The sequence below is a fragment of the Enhydra lutris genome, unplaced genomic scaffold (assembly GCF_002288905.1).
Source record: "Enhydra lutris kenyoni isolate GAN:26980312 unplaced genomic scaffold, ASM228890v2 scaffoldscaffold91, whole genome shotgun sequence".
NCBI classification, from domain to species: Eukaryota; Metazoa; Chordata; class Mammalia; order Carnivora; family Mustelidae; genus Enhydra; species Enhydra lutris.
The window spans coordinates 1,195,127-1,212,559 of record NW_019154175.1 but is presented as its reverse complement, the minus strand read 5'-3'; the positions used below and the strand labels follow the sequence as shown (position 1 = coordinate 1,212,559).

At 36.8% G+C, this 17,433-nt stretch overlaps 1 protein-coding gene across 2 annotated transcripts in view; it reads left to right on the top strand.

The window, feature by feature from the left end:
• LOC111162370 (synaptotagmin 14) overlaps window positions 1-17,433 on the top strand; it is a 122,336-nt gene that overhangs the window by 54,878 nt on the left and 50,025 nt on the right. For both annotated transcript variants that reach the window (XM_022526746.1, XM_022526747.1), the window contains exons 3-4: window positions 6,860-7,131; window positions 11,664-12,113. In XM_022526746.1, the coding sequence (XP_022382454.1) occupies window positions 6,860-7,131; window positions 11,664-12,113 (722 nt within the window). The remainder of the gene's footprint in view (window positions 1-6,859; window positions 7,132-11,663; window positions 12,114-17,433) is intronic.

Here is a 17,433-nt window from a genome sequence, read left to right as displayed (position 1 = left end):
GGACCTGGGATCATGATCTGAGCCGAAGGCAGCGGCTTAACCCACTGAGCCACCCAGGCACCCCTTAACTGCATTTTTTTTAAAAGATTTTATTTATTTGACAGGCAGAGATCACAAGTAGGCAGAGAGGCAGGCAGAGAGAGAGAGAGGAGGAAGCAGGCTCCCTGCTGAGCAGCAAGCCTGAGATGCGATGCGGGGCTCAATCCCAGGACCGGGAGACCATGACCTGAGCCGAAGGCAGAGGCTTTAACCCACTGAGCCACCCAGGCGCCCCATAACTGCATTTTTTTTTTTTAATGAAATTCCTATTCTGGATACATTTGAGTGTTCTTCACTTTGTAAAGTAAAATGCATAAGTAAAGTGAAAAGTGAAAACACGATATTTTTATTTTCAAAACTTGAAGGATTTATATAATATCTTATAATTATAGAAGTATATAAATAATACAAAAGTTTACATGTTATAAACTTATGTATTTATATAATTATAGAGTGTTATATAAATATATAATAAAGATGTTATTATATATAATATATTTATGATTATTAATATATAGTATGTATTATAAAATATATGTATATAATTTATTTATCCTGATAAGTATATTCCAAAATTCACAGTTATAAAATTGTTTCTCGGGGCGCCTGGGTGGCTCAGTGGGTTAAAGCCTCTGCTTTCGGGTCCAAGTCATGATCCCGGGGTCCTGGGATCAAGCCCCACATCAGGCTCTCTGCTTGGCAGGGAGCCTGCTTCTCTTCCTCTCTCTCTGCCTGCCTCTCTGCCTACTTGTGATCTCTGTCTGTCAAATAAGTAAATAAAATCTTTTAAAAAAATAAAAAATAAAATTGTTTCTCTCAAATCCAGAAACACTAGTGAGGTCTGCTCATGGAACCTACTTAGTAGTAAATAGCACTAAATGTCTTTTGGGTAACTTACGCCTTGGTTCTGGAGCATGGCTACACAGAGGCTTAACAAGAGCCAGGTGACTGGAGCTCAGCTGTGTAAATAGATCCTGGTTGGCTGGCAGCTAAACAGGGACCTGATGTAAAAAGCAGACTAAAGGAAGTAACGTCTAAGATTATTACCAGACAGAAGTTAGAGTATGTTGGTCACATGACAAGGATTAATACAGTGAAACCACTTAAAGAAGAAAGAGCCACAGAGAGAGAAGATATTTTAATAGAGATGAAAACTGAAATCAGTGAAGGATAAGGAGGGCAAGGACTTGATTGTGTTGGTTTTTCTAGCCAATGTCCTTTATCTTCCTTCTTCCTGGACCCTATTTTCTTTAGATGTATATTCTTTGGGTTTGTTTCTTTGTTTTGGTTTCATGTAATATGTATTTGTATACATAAGCTTTTAAAAGGAAAGTGTTTAGTCTTCTTTTCTTTTTCCAGTTTTGCTGAGATATAATTGATGTATGACATTCTATTAGTCCAAAGTATTTTTTTTTATTTTAGTCCAAGGTATTAGCACAACATAACATGTGATAGATACACTTATTGCAAAATGACTGCCCAGTAAGTTTAGTTAACATCGGTAACCTCACATAGCTACACATTTTTCTTCTTCCAGTAAGAACTTCAAAGATCTTCTATTGCTAACTGTCACCATGCTGTACATTTTTCTAGGACTTACTTATAACTGGAAAGCACCTTCATGCATTTCCTTTACCACCTCCGTCGCCACCTCTAGCAATGACCAATCTGTTCTCTGTATCTATGAGTTCAGATTTTGTAGATTCCACATATGTGACATACAGTTATTTTTCTCTCTCTTCTGACTTACTTCACTTGCCCTCAGGGTTCATCTGAGTTGTCACAAATGAAGGGCAGGATTTTCTTCTTTTGTTGTGGCTGAATAATAGTTCTGTGTGTGTGTGTGTGTGTGTGTGTGTGTGTGTGTGTGTGCGTGCGTGTGTGTGTGTGCGTGTGTGTGTGTGCGTGTGTGTGTGTGTGTGTCTATCCATTTTTCCATTGACGGACACATAGGTTGTTTGCATGTTTTGACAATGATAACTAATACTTCAGCGAACACGGGGTGCAGGTATCTTTTGAGATAGTGATTTCATCTTCAGATAAATACCCAGCAGTAGAATTGCTCAATTGTATGGTAGTTCTATTTGTAATTTTTTGAGGAGTCTCTATACCGTTTTTAAACTGGCTTTACTAGTTTACATTCCCACCAACAGTACACAAGGGTTACATTTTCTCCCCATCCTCGCCAGCGTTTGTTATTGTCTTTTTGGTATTAAGCGTTCTAACGGGTGTGAAATACCTCATTGTGCTTTTGATTTGCATTTCCCCGATGATCAGTGATATTGACCTCCTTTTCAATCTGTTGGCCATTTGGATGCCTTGTTTGAAAAAGTGTGTTTAGTTCCTCAGCCCATTTTTAAATCAGATTGTCATTTTGCGGTTAAGTTGGAGGAGTTATTTATATATTTTGAGTATTAACCCTTATTGGATATATTATTTGGAAATATTTTCTCCCATTCCATAGGTTGTCTATAAATTTTTGATGGCTTTTTATGCAGAAGCTTTTTATTTTGATATAGTCCCACTTGCTTAATTTTCCTTTTGTTGCCTTTGCTTCTGACATTATCAAGACCAGTGTGAAGGGGCTTCTTCCCTATGTTTTCACTTAAGATTTATAGTTTCAAGCTTTATGTCCAAGTCTTTAACCCATTTTGAGTTGGTTTTTTGTTTAAGATGTAAGATAGTGATTCAGTTTCATTAGTTTGCATGTGACTGTCCAATTTTCTCATCCATTTATTAAAGAGATTATCCTCTCCCTGTTGTGTATTTTTCGCTCTTTTGTAATAGATCGATTGGCAATATATGTGTTCATTTCTGGGCTCGCTATTCTGTTGATCCATGTATCTGTTTTTATGCCAATGCCATACCATTTTGACTACCATAGGTTTGTAATATAATTTGAGATCAGGAAGCATGATATCTCCAGCTCTTGTTTTCCTTTTTCAAGATTGCTCTGGCTTTTGGAGTCTTCTGTGGTTCCATACAAAGTTTTGAACTGTTTTTTCTATTTCTATGAAAAAAATGCCAGTGGAATTTTGATAGAGTTCACTTTGAATCTGTAGATTGCTCTGAGTGGCATTTAACATTTTAACAATATTGTTTCTGCCAATCCATGTTGCATAAAATATCTTTCCATTTACTTTTGTCTTTTTCAATTTTTTCATCAATGTTTTATAGTTCTTAGTGTACTATGCAGATAGATCTTTCATCTCCTTGGTTACATTTATTCCTAAGTATTTGTTCTTTTTTGATGCAGTTGTAAATGGAGTTTTAAAAAATTTCTTTCCTGATAGTTTGTCATTAGTATATAGAAATGTAACTGATTTTTTTATATTGATTTGTATACTACAACTTTACTGAATTCATTTATTAGTCCTAACAGTTTTTTGGTGGAGTCTTTAGGCTCTTTTTTATATATAATATCATGTCATCTGGAAATAGAGACAGTTTTACCTCTTCTTTTCCAACTTGGATGCCTTTTATTTCTTTTCTTGCGTAATTGCTCTGGCTCAGATTTCCACGTGGTAAGAGTCAGCATCCTTGTCTTGTTCCTTATCTTAGAGGAGAAACTTTCAGCTTTTCACTGTTGAATATACTGTTAACTCTGCGTTTGTTGTATATGGCCTTTATTATGTTGACTAATATATTCTTTCTACCCAGTTTCTTGAGTTTTTGTCATGAATGGATGTTGAATTTTGTCAAATGCTTTTTCTACATCTACTTTGATGATCATATGATTTTTATCCTCTATATTGTTAATGTGTTGTATTGCATCACTTGATTTACAGATGTTGAACCATCCTTGAATCCCTGGAATAGTTTGCAATTGATCACATTGTATGTTCATGTATTGTTGAATTTGGCTTGTTACTTTGTTAAAAAATTTGTATCTATATTTATTAAGGATATTGGACAGTAGTTTTCTTGTAGTGTCCTTGTCTGGATTTGGTATCAAAGTAATGCTGTCCTGGTAAAATGAGTTGGGAAGTGTTCCTCATCTTCTGTTTTTTTAAGAGTTTGAGAAGAGTTAGTATTAATTCTTTAAGTTTTGGCAGAGTTCACCAGTGAAGCCATCCGGCCTAGGACATCATTTTTGAGAGGTTATTGATTACTGGTTTAATCTCTTTACTAGTTATTGGTCTGTTCAGATTTTCTATTTCTTCACGATTCAGTCTTGCTAGCTAGTATGTTTCTAGAATTTATCTTTTTCTTCTACGTTGTCCAGTTTGTTATATAATTGTTCATAGTAATCTCATATGATCTTTTATATCTGTGGTACCAGTTGTAATGTCTCCATCTTCGTATCTAATTTTATTCATTTTAGCCCTTTCTCTTTTCTTCTTGATGAGTGGCATCTACTCTCTTCCATGTAGATATGGACATTGAAGCCGACACCATCCCCAGCTTCACTTTGATGGCTTCTGATTAAGTCAATTGTGGTAATCCCATCGCCCCCCTTAAGAGATGGTTTGAGGAATAGATATGTACCCAGTTCTCTCCAGTGTGACCTGTGAGATAATAATACACTGAGCATTCAGTCTGAGCTCTGGGAAAGACTACCTCTCTTTAAAAAACAAAGTTAAAGGAAAAGATGGTATGCTGACTCCTAAAACCACTACACTGAGAAATTTTTTTTATTAACATATAATGTATTAGTTGCTTCAGGAGTACAGGTCTGTGAATCATCAGTCTTACACAATTCACAGCACTCACCATAGCACACACCCTATCCCTCCCTCCACAAGCCCCCAGCAGCCCTCTTTGTTTCCTGAGATTGAGTCTATTATGGTTTGTCTCCCTCCCCAGTCCCATCTTGTTTCATTTTTTTCCCCTCCCTACTCCCCACGACTCCCCACGACTCCCCACGACTCCCCACCCTATCTCTCAAATTCCTCATATCAAAGAGATCTTGTGATAATTGTTTTTCTCTGATTGACTTATTTCACTTAGCAAAAAATCAGAAACAAAAACAACGAAATCTCACCATTTGCAACAACATGGATAGAACTAGAGGGTATTCTACATTGAGAAATTTTTAATTGACTTCATGTTACAGCAAATGTTAGGTATTACCATTTAATTTATAATTCAATGGCCGATTAAATATACATTTTGAATGAGGGGAGGATATTGGTTAAGTAATTTTTAAAGTGTCAATAGAGAATATATTTGGAAACAGAAAATCCAGCTGTCAGTGTTTTGTTGTTGTTATGTTTTTTAACCTAGAGGAATTTGTCTGATGCTTCAGAAGTTTGGAGATAGCTACTTAGTGATATTTCAGTTGCCCAGATACTCTCCATTTTTCTGCTTCCTTATCCTTAGCTTTCATTGTCAGGCTTGTTACTTCACGATTACAAGATGGCTGCGGCAGCTCCCGGCTAGAGGAAAGAGAGAGGACAAAAAGTGCGTGCCACTTGAGTCTGCCTGCTTTTATCAGGAAAACCAAAGGTTTCCTGGAACCCCCTCTCTGAAATCTGGGATATTCATTTGGTACTAAGTGCAGTGTATCAATTTAATCTATCTTCCCTTCTCAAATTTAGCTTCATGTATGTTAATTCAGTAACCTTTTTATTTTTAGTTTATGTTTTATAAACTAAAGTTGGTATGTTAGACTCACGAGGTAAGACATTTAGTTTTCTTTTTCTAAAATTAGGGCTTCTGAGCAAATATGTAAATTTGTGCTAAGTTCATGCAAATTAATATTTCTCATTTGAACCAGGCATTGTGATAATTTTTAAATGAGCTTTGTATTTCTTATGTAAAGTTTTACTGTCTTAGGAAGAACAGAAGACCTATTGAGCATTTGAACTAAACTCCATTATAAGAATTATAATACAAAATACCTTTTTTCAGGGCCCCTTTTAAGAACAGAGAGCCACAGTCCATTAAAAGAAAAAATGAGCAGGGTTTAAATTTAATACCTGATATTGCATTCAGGATTTATCTTCAGACTTAGGTACTCTTAAATTGTAAACTCAACTCTATTTTTTTACATCCCCCTCCTCCCCCCATCTCTTATCCTGTTCACAGACCTATTTATTCCGAACTCCTGAAACAGATCATTGAGGTAAAAATTGAAAGGATAATTTACGTCTGAAAGAAAATGTGGTTTCAGGTTCCTTGCTGGAGGTAGAGACACCTGCTGTAGACAAGGTGGGGCCGTGTACTTTAGGAGGGATGCAGGGTGCCTGGGGCGGGGAATGGCCAGCCGGCTGATTGCAGAGACCCGCTGGAACGCAGCGTTCTGTCTCTGCTCATCCGTGAGGATTAGGCCAGGATTCACACTGCACCTCATTTTAGGATTCTGGATCTCAGGTGGATGTGGAGGAATAGTTTCTCACACGGCAGAACTGAATGCTACTTTAAGTCCATCTCAGTAGCTGAAGAAAATAAATGAGGTTTTTATGTTCATGGTACCTCCTGTACTTGTACCCAGTGTGGCTGGAGAGGCCACACATCATAGGGGAGCAGGCAAAACATGCATATGCTTCCAGATTGTTGTGAAAGAAAGAACTCAGTAAGTAGGCTAGTTGCTAGTATTTCTCGCTCTCCCATCCTTATGGTCTATAACAGCATTTTTCTGCATATGTGACTTTTATTTTTCCCAATCTTACGGTGCAGGGGGAGAGGAGTGGGAAACCAGGCTGTTTTATTTCTGCGTCTCTCCATTAGGGAAGAAGGAAGCTCACGAGTGAATCTACTAGTTACATTGCCACAAATTTCTTAATCCAGTTTTTTTAAAGTTATTTACAGTAAATGTGGACTGTACTGCATGTTGAGGCTAATTGGAAACAGTGACCAGATTCTTAATCATTGTCAGGAAACTGCATTCAGAGAATGAGAAGAACGCCCCCACTGGATGAATTGCAGCCACCACCGTATCAGGATGACAGTGGTTCTCCCCATCTCTCATGTACGCCCTCAGAAATTGGGGACAGTAAATGTGAATTTTCCCACTGCAGCAACAGTCCAAGATGCTCATATAACAAGTGCCCAAGTGAAGGAAGCACAGGTCATGAACTAGAAAGTTTTCCTAATAAAGGATATGAAGAAGATGTTCCCAGTGACAGCACTGCAGTCCTGAGCCCGGAAGTAAGTAACACAGCACCTAGAGCTTTTTACGTGGATGTTATTGCGGGATGATAATAACCCTGTGCTTCTCCTCTCGGTAAAAGGTTTTATCACTGTCCGGTCCTTGGTGACTTACAGTGCCATTGTTATCCTTGATCTCGTCTTTATCTGGCAGACTTACCAGGACTGTCCCAATCATTCTCCACGCACCACCCTCCGTTTTCTCCAAAAGGAGGACAGGTAGCTAAAAATGAGAGCAATTCACAAGCTACTGAAACATACAATCTTCCCCCGGTTTCAGCCTCAAGAGAGGTCTTTTTTATTTTCACATTTTTTTACAAAACATTCTGGAATTACTTATCTGTTTCTTTCATCTTGAGGTTCCTATTTATGTGCTTTTTATTTTTAAAATTCTTTTATTTAGGATATTTTTACTTTAGGGAGATTGTTCATTCGTGTTTTATAGGTTTTTCAAAAATAATGTTTTTGCATTTTCAATTCATGGGATATGGAAGAGATAAGTAATGCTCAGCTTTACTAATGAAACTTGAATGCATGGCGACATTTGTTCAGAGTCGTTGGTTACATTTTATTTCCTATTTTGAAGCAAAAGTGTGAAAATGACAACAAAAATTGGTATGTTGAACTTTTGAAGTCTCTATGTTCTAAAAAGGATTTGTTTTAATGTCCCTTTTATGATGAAAACGGAAAGGTAATTTAAAGGTTTCCATTAGGTAATACGTACTTTTACGGTTTTTTTTCCTCTCACATTGCAGGTTTTTACAACTTTTGTCCCAGACAACATTTCATAATACTGCAGTGTGTCAGTGTTCTTACTGGGTGAATTTTCATCCTCTGCTAAAATTAAATAATGAAAGTAAAGCTATGAACAGAATTCCCTTAATTTTAAGTTTTTCTTATACAATTTCTAAAAACACATTTTATCTGTTATTACTTTTCTACTATTTCTTGTATTCTAATATAGTATCTAACTTAGAAGAAAATTTTCATTGGTATTTTAAGTTTAATACAACCAGGAGTCCATGATTTTCTACACAGAATCCTGCCCTGTGCCCTGTGCCTGAACTTATTTGAGACCCCTGTTCCGTAGGCTTGCTCACCCAAGAGACAGCCAACAGGCTGGCAGGGAAGCCTGGGTCATGGAATTACCCACAACGATAGCTGGCAACGAGTATGCCAGAGATTTTGCTATAAGCTTTACAGTCAGCGTATTTTCCATTAGTAACCTCATCTTCAGGAAGTTATTCCCATTTTACAAATGAAGACCTTGAGACTCAGAGAGGGAAGCAGTTTGCCTGCCTACCAGCACCTCCCAGATGATGGAGCTATCATCCAAACCCAGGTCGGCCTGACTCACACACAGGGCTGTTACCGACCATATCCTGCTGCCCCTCTTGACCTAAATCGTTGTGTGGGAAATTCCTTTGATGCTTTGGTACCCTCCCAGTGCACCACCAGGCAATTCGGAGGACTCATGGACCAAATTCAGATGCTCAGATTACGTGTGTTTTAATCTATTTCACATAGAAAGTAAGAAGTAAGAGGAGCAAGATGAGCTAGGTAAACACACTTAGGATGCCTGTAGGTACAGGTGATAGGAACACACTGGGTGAGCCTTGATTTAGGGCATGCCCATATGTCCCTGTCGCTCTTTATGCCCCATCAGTGTTCCCAGTGTTCCCTTTATATGGTGCAGCAATAAGGGCAACAGTTGAGTTTTTTTGTTTTTTTTTTTTAGGTAATCTGTACCCCTAGTGCGGAGCGTGTACTCACGAACCCCCAGATCAAGAGCCACATGCTCTACCAGCTGAGCCAGCCAGGCACCCCAAGAGTCGAGATTTGAACGGGGGTGCCAAGGGCCCAAAACTTTGTTTTCTGGAAGAGATTCAGGGACAAGTACTCCTGGTCATCAGTGAAACTTGCCAGTTTAGCCTTTTTATACACACTTTGATCTAAGGAGCACACGGTTGATACAGCTGTTACTAGCTCAGAGGTGACGTCATCATAGCTTAGGCTTTGCATGCCTTTCTCAAGATAGTACTCATATTTTTTATTTATTATGTCTCTTTTTGGCATATATTCCATGTTATTAACTTAGTTACTATCTGTAGTTACTGTATCTTCTGAATTTTGCCTCTCAAGTTACTTCCTGATTTCATTATTTATAGTTAATACAGCCTTTGCATTTTGCCCATATTTCAGAAGCCGCCAGCTTGCTCTCTGTTAACACTGATGAGTCTCTTGTATGCTGCTTGTTTTTGTGCCTCTATAGCAGAATTGAATATATTCAAACAAAACAGCAAGTGCACATTATATCAGTATCTAGATGCTTTTATAGCTCCTGTTAGTATAAAGCCCAATCTTGTGTTTTTTCAAGTTTATTTTACTTCCTACTATTCCTTTGATAGATATTATTTATCAAATAGAAAATTCTTACTTTCCTTTGGTTTATCCAGAATATAGCTATGTTAGAGCTCATTCACATACATGACTGAACTGAGATAGGACTGAGGGTTCCGGAAAGTTCCCTGACAAGGAGGTCACAAATTCTATTGACAACTTATTGCTAGCTAGCAATGGTTCAAAACTTTAATTCAGACTCCTTGAAAGGAAGAATTATTTTCTAGCTGCCTGTTACAGAACACAAATAGTTTTTATCTGTAAAGGTCCGCCTTTTAGCCCTCTCTGGAACCTTATGAAATTTCTTACTTCCTTGAATATCCTAGCTATTATGATACTATTTTAGAAAGTATTTCTTTGGAAAATCAAACCCATGTAATTAATCATCTTTGATTGCCAATTATGATGTGGCATACATTAAAACATTTTGCTCTAAGCTGTCAGTTTTTTTGACAGTAAGAATATGTTTACCCTGATTTCATCATATTCCATTTTAAAAAACCTGAATTCTTCTTTAAGAGTTTGTTGCCTCTCCCCAAGTATTGTTCTTCACTGGTTATCTTTCTTTTCATACATAGTACCAAGCAGGTCACCATAGGTAGACATGTCAGATTTTATGTAAAAGACCTGAGTGTTTTTGGTTCTCTACAGCACCCACACACACACCCAAAGTATGGCCAGGCTCATAGTATAACAGTTAGGTATGTGTTAAGCTGCTGTAATAAGAGACCAATACAGTGGCTAAAAACCACCAAAGATTGTCTTTCATTTAAAGACAATTCAGGGTGAGTAGGTGACTTTGTTCTACAATACCATTCAGGGGCTCAGGGTTCTGATGTCCCTGTTGTTGGTTTTTGTCACTCTGCCGTCCCCTGATGTACTGTGCTAGTCCTCAAGGTCCAGGCACACATCCTACGTGTGTATCTGCTTGTGGGAAGACTAAGAGAGTGAAGGGCAAGTAATATGTAAACCTGATCTGGAAGTTTCAGGCATAAATTCTGTTTGCTCCCCCATTGACAAAGGCCGAGTCTCATCAGCGTATCTGCCATAAGGCAAGTTTTTGAAATACAGGTTCTTGCCATTCAGTGTTTTTCTGCCTAAAACTTAGGCGGTTCTTCTCAGAAATGGAAAAAGGGAAGACTGGGACTAGTAGTAGTGACTGCTACCATAGGCACTAAGGACAAGTTCAGAAACAGAAAATTGTAAAATTGGTCCACGTTTCAAAATTAAAGACATTTAAGATTTATTAAGATACTTGATGGGGCAAAGTGGTATAGTTAAAAGGTCAGAGACCTGGGTTTGGCACTGTTGGTAACTAGCTGACACTCGTGGTACATTCCAGAGAGTTAGACTGGCAGGAATTTGAGACAGCTCCAGGTAGAATGGGTATAATTTCTTTCAATCTCATAATCAAAATGTATAGTTTCAGCCCTTCTTGAAATTTTGAAGTATGTAGTCAGCAATTTTCAATAGTAATTGACATTAGGAAGTAATACATAGTTTTAAATTCAGATTAGAAGTTAAAGTGTAAAAAGTATGTGTGTGTGTTATGGAGAAGTGGTGTTTGGCTGTAGTTATTTTTGAGGCCTTTGGATTTATCCTTTCGTATTTCACATTTTCATTGATTTCCAATCCTTAATATGTTTGTTTACATTCTATTACAGATGTGGACGTTTTAGAACAAACTGAAAATGGGACCATATTTTTCGATGGTGTTACACTCGTATTTATGTTCTCTCTCTCACCAGCCTCATATGGAGCTGGCAGTTATGTTGTTTTTAATGTTGGAAATAAAATGTAGTAGTTTCCTACAAAAGGAAGAGAGATACACATTGAAATATATATTTTCAATTCTCATCATAAAGACATAGATCCAACTTTCTTAAAATTGGAGGATACTAAATTCTTTGTCTTTGTTCTAAGTTTTTGAGTTAAAGCTACCACTTTTACTGTCCTGGCCCTGTAGAGTAGCTTTTGATTGTAGTTGACTGTTAATTACTATTTCTTTCTTTCTGACAGCAAATCAAGACAGTTTCCACATCGTCTTCCTAAAGAAATGTCAGGTATTTATTTACATGCTAGTTTAAATAATAGAGCTAAAAACTGAAAACATTTAAATTTGCTTTTCTCAGGATATGTCAGCTCAAGGATCATCTTCACAGCTTCCTAAACCTTTTGATCCTGAGCCAGAAGCTAAATATGGCACACTGGATGTGACTTTTGACTATGACTCCCAAGAACAGAAGCTTCTGGTAACAGTGACAGCTGTCACAGATATCCCAACATATAACAGGACAGGTGGCAACTCATGGCAAGTACACCTTGTTCTTCTACCTATAAAGAAACAGAGAGCAAAAACCAGCATCCAGAGAGGACCATGCCCTGTCTTCACAGAAACATTCAAATTTAATCATGTTGAATCTGAGATGATTGGAAATTATGCTGTTCGGTTTAGACTGTATGGTGTACATCGCATGAAAAAAGAAAAGATTGTGGGGGAAAAGATTTTTTATTTAACAAAATTGAATCTTCAAGGGAAAATGTCATTACCTGTGATATTGGAACCTTCTTACAATCATTCTGTGAGTATCTGATCAAATAGCCTGAATACGATTTATGTCGTGGTATGTAACATCCATAATTTTTAAAATCCATGATCAACCCAACAACTTTTTCAGTTTTTTTTATGTAATAATCATACCTTTACAAAATTTCTAAGCCCCGGATAGGTAGGTATAATTTTTTCTCATTCTATAAAAGTTGCCCTTGAAGATTATATGTGATTCATTTTATGTATTTTATCCTTCACAGAGTCAGGTCCAGAACAAATTACATGTTCGTTCTTGTTAAATATTTATTAGATGATTGATTATGACATCAAAGTGAACTCCTTGCAGAATTTATTGTTTTCTTTCCAGGTTAAAACTAAGTGATACAGCAAGATCTAGCCCCATATCTTACTCACTATACTGCAGAAATTATTTGTTTTTTTAGACTATGTACTACTGCCGAGCTCATGACTGATTATCTTTCCAGAGCTCCTATGAAATTATTTTTAAAGGTTCAAAAGAAGACCTGGCCTTGTTATACTCTGCGCCCTTTTTAAAAAAAGATTTTGCCGTATCTCTGGGAGAATACTTAAGTTTGGTCTATGAGGTGTTCTCCCTTTTCTTTTCTTTTTTTTTTTTGTCCTCCAGGTTCTCATCACCTACAGCTCTCTCTCTCTGTCTCTCCATATTTGTAACTAACCTCCCACAAGACATTGCAGAGCACAGGAGAGCTGAACTACTTTAAACTGGGAAGATACATTATGCCACATAGTTATTTAGATAATGAGAAAAATCTGTGATAGGCTATAAGTGTAAATTATGAATTATATTTATTCCTCCCTGTGTTATATTGAATTAAGAGCATTTTTATAATACAAATACAGAGATTTTAGAATGGATGTGTGTCTTTAAATGAAAGTGTATTTTAGAGTTTTTTAAGCTTTAAAGCACAAGTCCAGAATCAGAGCCTCACTGAATTTATACCAGACAACATTTGATCTTATAGGATACTCATTCACAATATTTGTTTTTTTTTTCACTATCCAATTTTAGCTAGATGATTTTAAAACATATTTAAAACCAAAAGGTGATAATAAATATGATATATCCCTGCTGGTTTATAAGACAATATTTAGCCTTTATTGATAACTTGTTATAACTTTAAATTGCAGAATTACCATTTTGGGGAAATGTCCTTTTTATAAATATAATATCAGTTTATCAGAGAAGAGAAAAACGAAAGTCCAGGCAATATTCCAGAGGGGAAAAAGATAATTTTTTTTTTTTTATAAAATTGAATAGTCTGCAGTTCTTAATAGGATTTTAAACTTTCTCATGATTTGGTCTGAGTGATGACTAGTTAATCTGTGGAAAATACATTCTTTTAGAGAAATACCTGATTTAAATTAGAAGAGAATGACTATATCATCACGAGGTATGTATTTTGTGTTTATTTACTTCAAATTATCTGTTCCCAATTCTATATTAATTATATTCATTTCACAAAGGAAATGAAGCCATAGAAAATAATATGGTTTTATCTGTGGTCAAACTTAATTATTTCTGTACATTACATGTATTAGCTTATGGTCATCAATTCTGTGTTTCTGACAACCAGTACAATAAATTTGAGGCGTGCTCACCAAAAAACATGCCGGACAAACAGCTTCTAAGACATAACATTTAAATCTGAATAAAACTATCCATCTTCTGCTTTTGGAGAATTTTTTTCTCTACATTGTCACACTTTTCAAATTTCATGCCTGTATTTAATTGTTCTTCTCTTTTGTCTCCTTTCCTGTTGAAAAACATGAGTTCTTTCTACTAACTAGTTGTGGTTATAACCTTGGATAAATGATCTAATCTCTTTAGGCATCAGGTTTCTCATTAGTAAAATGAGGGCATTAAACCAAATGTCCCATCTATCTCTGATACTGCAATTCTCCTAATTCATATTGGGAAAGATGTTAGGTAAGAACAGAAACAGGTGGATTTCAGATGAGTTTTGTGTGCTAAATGTGTTGTGTTTTGTTCAGGCATTGATTATGTTTTCTTACTCTTCCCTATCTTCAACCATCTTCTAATGTCTGAGAAAGCCCCAACTACTAGTCCCACCCCCTACAGGTAAGCTATAAAGTTCTTTCCCAGTCTGACTGGTAGCTAGAGCAGGAGCCATGCTCCCTGGGCTCTGCGACGCTGACTCATTTCCAGGAAACCTCAGGGCAGACTGAGCAGAGAAGCAGGTGCTGCGCTCCCCTCATGCCTGCATGAGGCCAATGGTGGAGGAATCTGGTCCTCAGGGTCAGTAGTAATTCCCAAACAGCTCTGCAGGTGCTGAAGCAGTATTGGTGCTAGACAGCGGCAGTTGCAGGAGAGAAAAGATCTCGGCACGTAAGTGTCCAATGGGGGCGGCAGCAGGATGTCCTCACCAGGCCAGTCCTGCAGGATGGTTTTCGGTTTTGTTCTTCAGAAGCTTCCCCATAAGCCTGTTCTCTAGTCGTCCCAATTCCTTTAGGACATTGCTGTTCCACTGAGACTTAGCTGCCAGTGATTTCAAACAGAACCCTGACTGAAAAATGTTGAAATAGCCATACGGTGTATTGTTTACTTGTTTAAGTGATCTCTTAGGCCATACTCAACAGCTGGAGTGTTGGCAGTTACCCTTCCTACCGTGGTGTATCCTTCTTATAACTGGAATTTTTCTCTTATGCTCAGCGGCGTGCAGATGGCACTCTTCCCCAGGGAGAACCCCAGTCACCCTCTTCACCTGCATTTTTGGCACCGCATTACTACCGTGTGTAACAGTTGCCTGTAGCAGCCTCTCCTCCTTTCCTCAGTCCAGTCGTATTTCTCATTCAGCCTCCCAGATTTCTTAACAATAATCTTCACTCTGTCTCTCACAAACATTCGCAATCCTTCCTTGCACAGACAGTATTTAGTTAGCATAATGTACACAGGGTAACTGGCTAGAAAATGGGGGGCTCCAGTCCCACAACTGCAAAGCACTGCATTCAGCTAACATCTCGAAGGAGCTTAGAGGTAGATTCTCAGCTAGAGCCTTCAGGTAAGAATAGCCCAGCCCAGCCGAAACTTCGATTTCAGTCTTGAGACACACAGAAATCACGAGGAAACTGAAGTTGTAAGGCTAGAGCTACTTACTAGGTGCTTTTTGACCCTGAGGCATTTCAGGTGTGACGGTGTAACCAGGAGAAGTCTACAGAGGTTGATGTATCCTCAGGGAAGAGTTGGATTTGGGTTGAAGTAAGATGTTGGGGTTCAGAGAAGAAATTAAGGTTCCGGAGGAGTTTATCATAGATCAGGAGGACCAGAAGGCATAGTGAAAAAATTCAGAAAAGGAGGAGTGTGATGGCAGTTTGTGGTAGTGAAGAAATACAGAGAAGAACAGAATGGGTGTTAAAGCAAGAGACCTGGCCAATGTCATGAGAGATTTGCCTTCATTTAGATTGTTCTAAAATGTCAGTCCCGATTATAATTTGAATCTACTTAAATCTCAGATGTTATTTAAAGTCTAATTTAAATCTCATCTTTATAGAAATTTGTTAGACTGTTTCTAATACAAATTTAAATTAGTTGATCTTATCTGTCTCTGTAGACCAAGTAGCGAGTACTGGTTGTTGCTGTGTGAATGTTGGTTGGATGGGTGGGCGAGTGGGTGCGTGTGGTACATATTATTTCTCAGTTATTGCCTCTGGTGCTTGTTTCTGCAGCTAGTCATACATTTTCTTGTTATTGAACTTGTTCTATGTCTTCCTTCTAGATTTTAAATACTTTGAGAATAGAGTCTGTTTGACTTAAATGGTTTTAGTTATGCTTACTTTTCATAGAACCTAGAATATAGGTGTTCAGTGAATACTTGTTAAATTGATTGTATTAACGTATTCAGGTAAACCTGATAGTTCTGAAATTCTTACTGAGATCCATACTCAGGTAAGTATCAATATCCTTAAAATAGCCCTGTTAGGAATCTTTTATGACCTAGAATCCAATAATCATGATCTTAGAGTAATTAAGTAGGAACACATCACAATGTATTGCTTCTAAATAATAATCAACAAAGGACATATATGTTCATATAATTCCCCATTCAAGAGTTTAATGCCACAGTCTTGTAGAGTGATCAGCCTTCCTCATGACTTACTGAAATGAAGATCTTCTTTTAGATACCTGCACTTTTCAATCTTTAATTCCTAAAATTTCCTGTATCTCAAAAATAGCCTATCTTTTTTTTGTTACTAGACTGAATTAATTTAGTTTGATATTTATACTGTGACTTTTATTTTTAAGACAGGTAAATTATTGCTTATACTCTGTAATTGAAATGTGTGTCCCTCTAAGAATCATACTTTAGTCTGTATTATTAGCAAATGTCTTTTAAAACTTGGCTTCTCCTATTTTCATATTCACTACGTTCACATACTACCTTGTCAGAAATTTACATTTTCTCAATGTAGATTACACTTCTTCATCCTAAAGCAATTTAAAGTAGATACTTCATGATAAACTAATGATCACTGTTAGCAGTTACTACGTGAAGGAGAAAGCTGCATGTGTGCAATTCAGGTCCCTAGACGATAACACTTACACGATTCATGGCTCACTTTAGTATAAAACTAAATAGTTACAGACCTATTTAGAGACAGTTATTCAAAGTAGTTGAGCATATATTATCAGTGGAGAGGAATAACTCTAGTCTCACATGAAGAATTGTTAACAGGTAAATCTTTCAGTGAAAGAAGTGAAATTAGAGCCTAAAAGGAAGCTTTTTGTTTAAATCAGATTCTTACTTTATATAAGACTAAAAAGAAGTCAAGTTTAAATCCTATGTCTCAAGAAATTTTGAACATGCAGGAAAATTGAGTGGGAAAAACTGAAATCTCAGTGGTTAAACTATTTGTTCTGTATATTGAATATAGGGAATAAAGAACATCAATTCAACTGGGATTCATTTCATTGAACCATCCAAGACTAAACTATAAACCACTGGACCAATATGTACTTCATTCTTGTTTCGTGTTTGTTAGTTGTTTGTTTGTTTTTTTAAATAAGCCAGAAAATTAAAGAATAAGCTTTAGGTACATGTATCATATTCCTTTCTCCTATATTTTATTTTATGCAATTAACTTTTCCAAGATACTGATTTCAATTATTTGTAATACTAATGAGAGAAATTAACAAATGCTTTATGGAAAGACGGTACTATTTGATCAATTTAGAGTGGCATGAGGATTATGACAGATAAATTTAGGTTCAAGAGGGCAGCATATTCTATAATTAAGAACATTCTAAAGTGCATTAGCAAGAAGGAGTAATATAATGTACTTTACAGAAACAT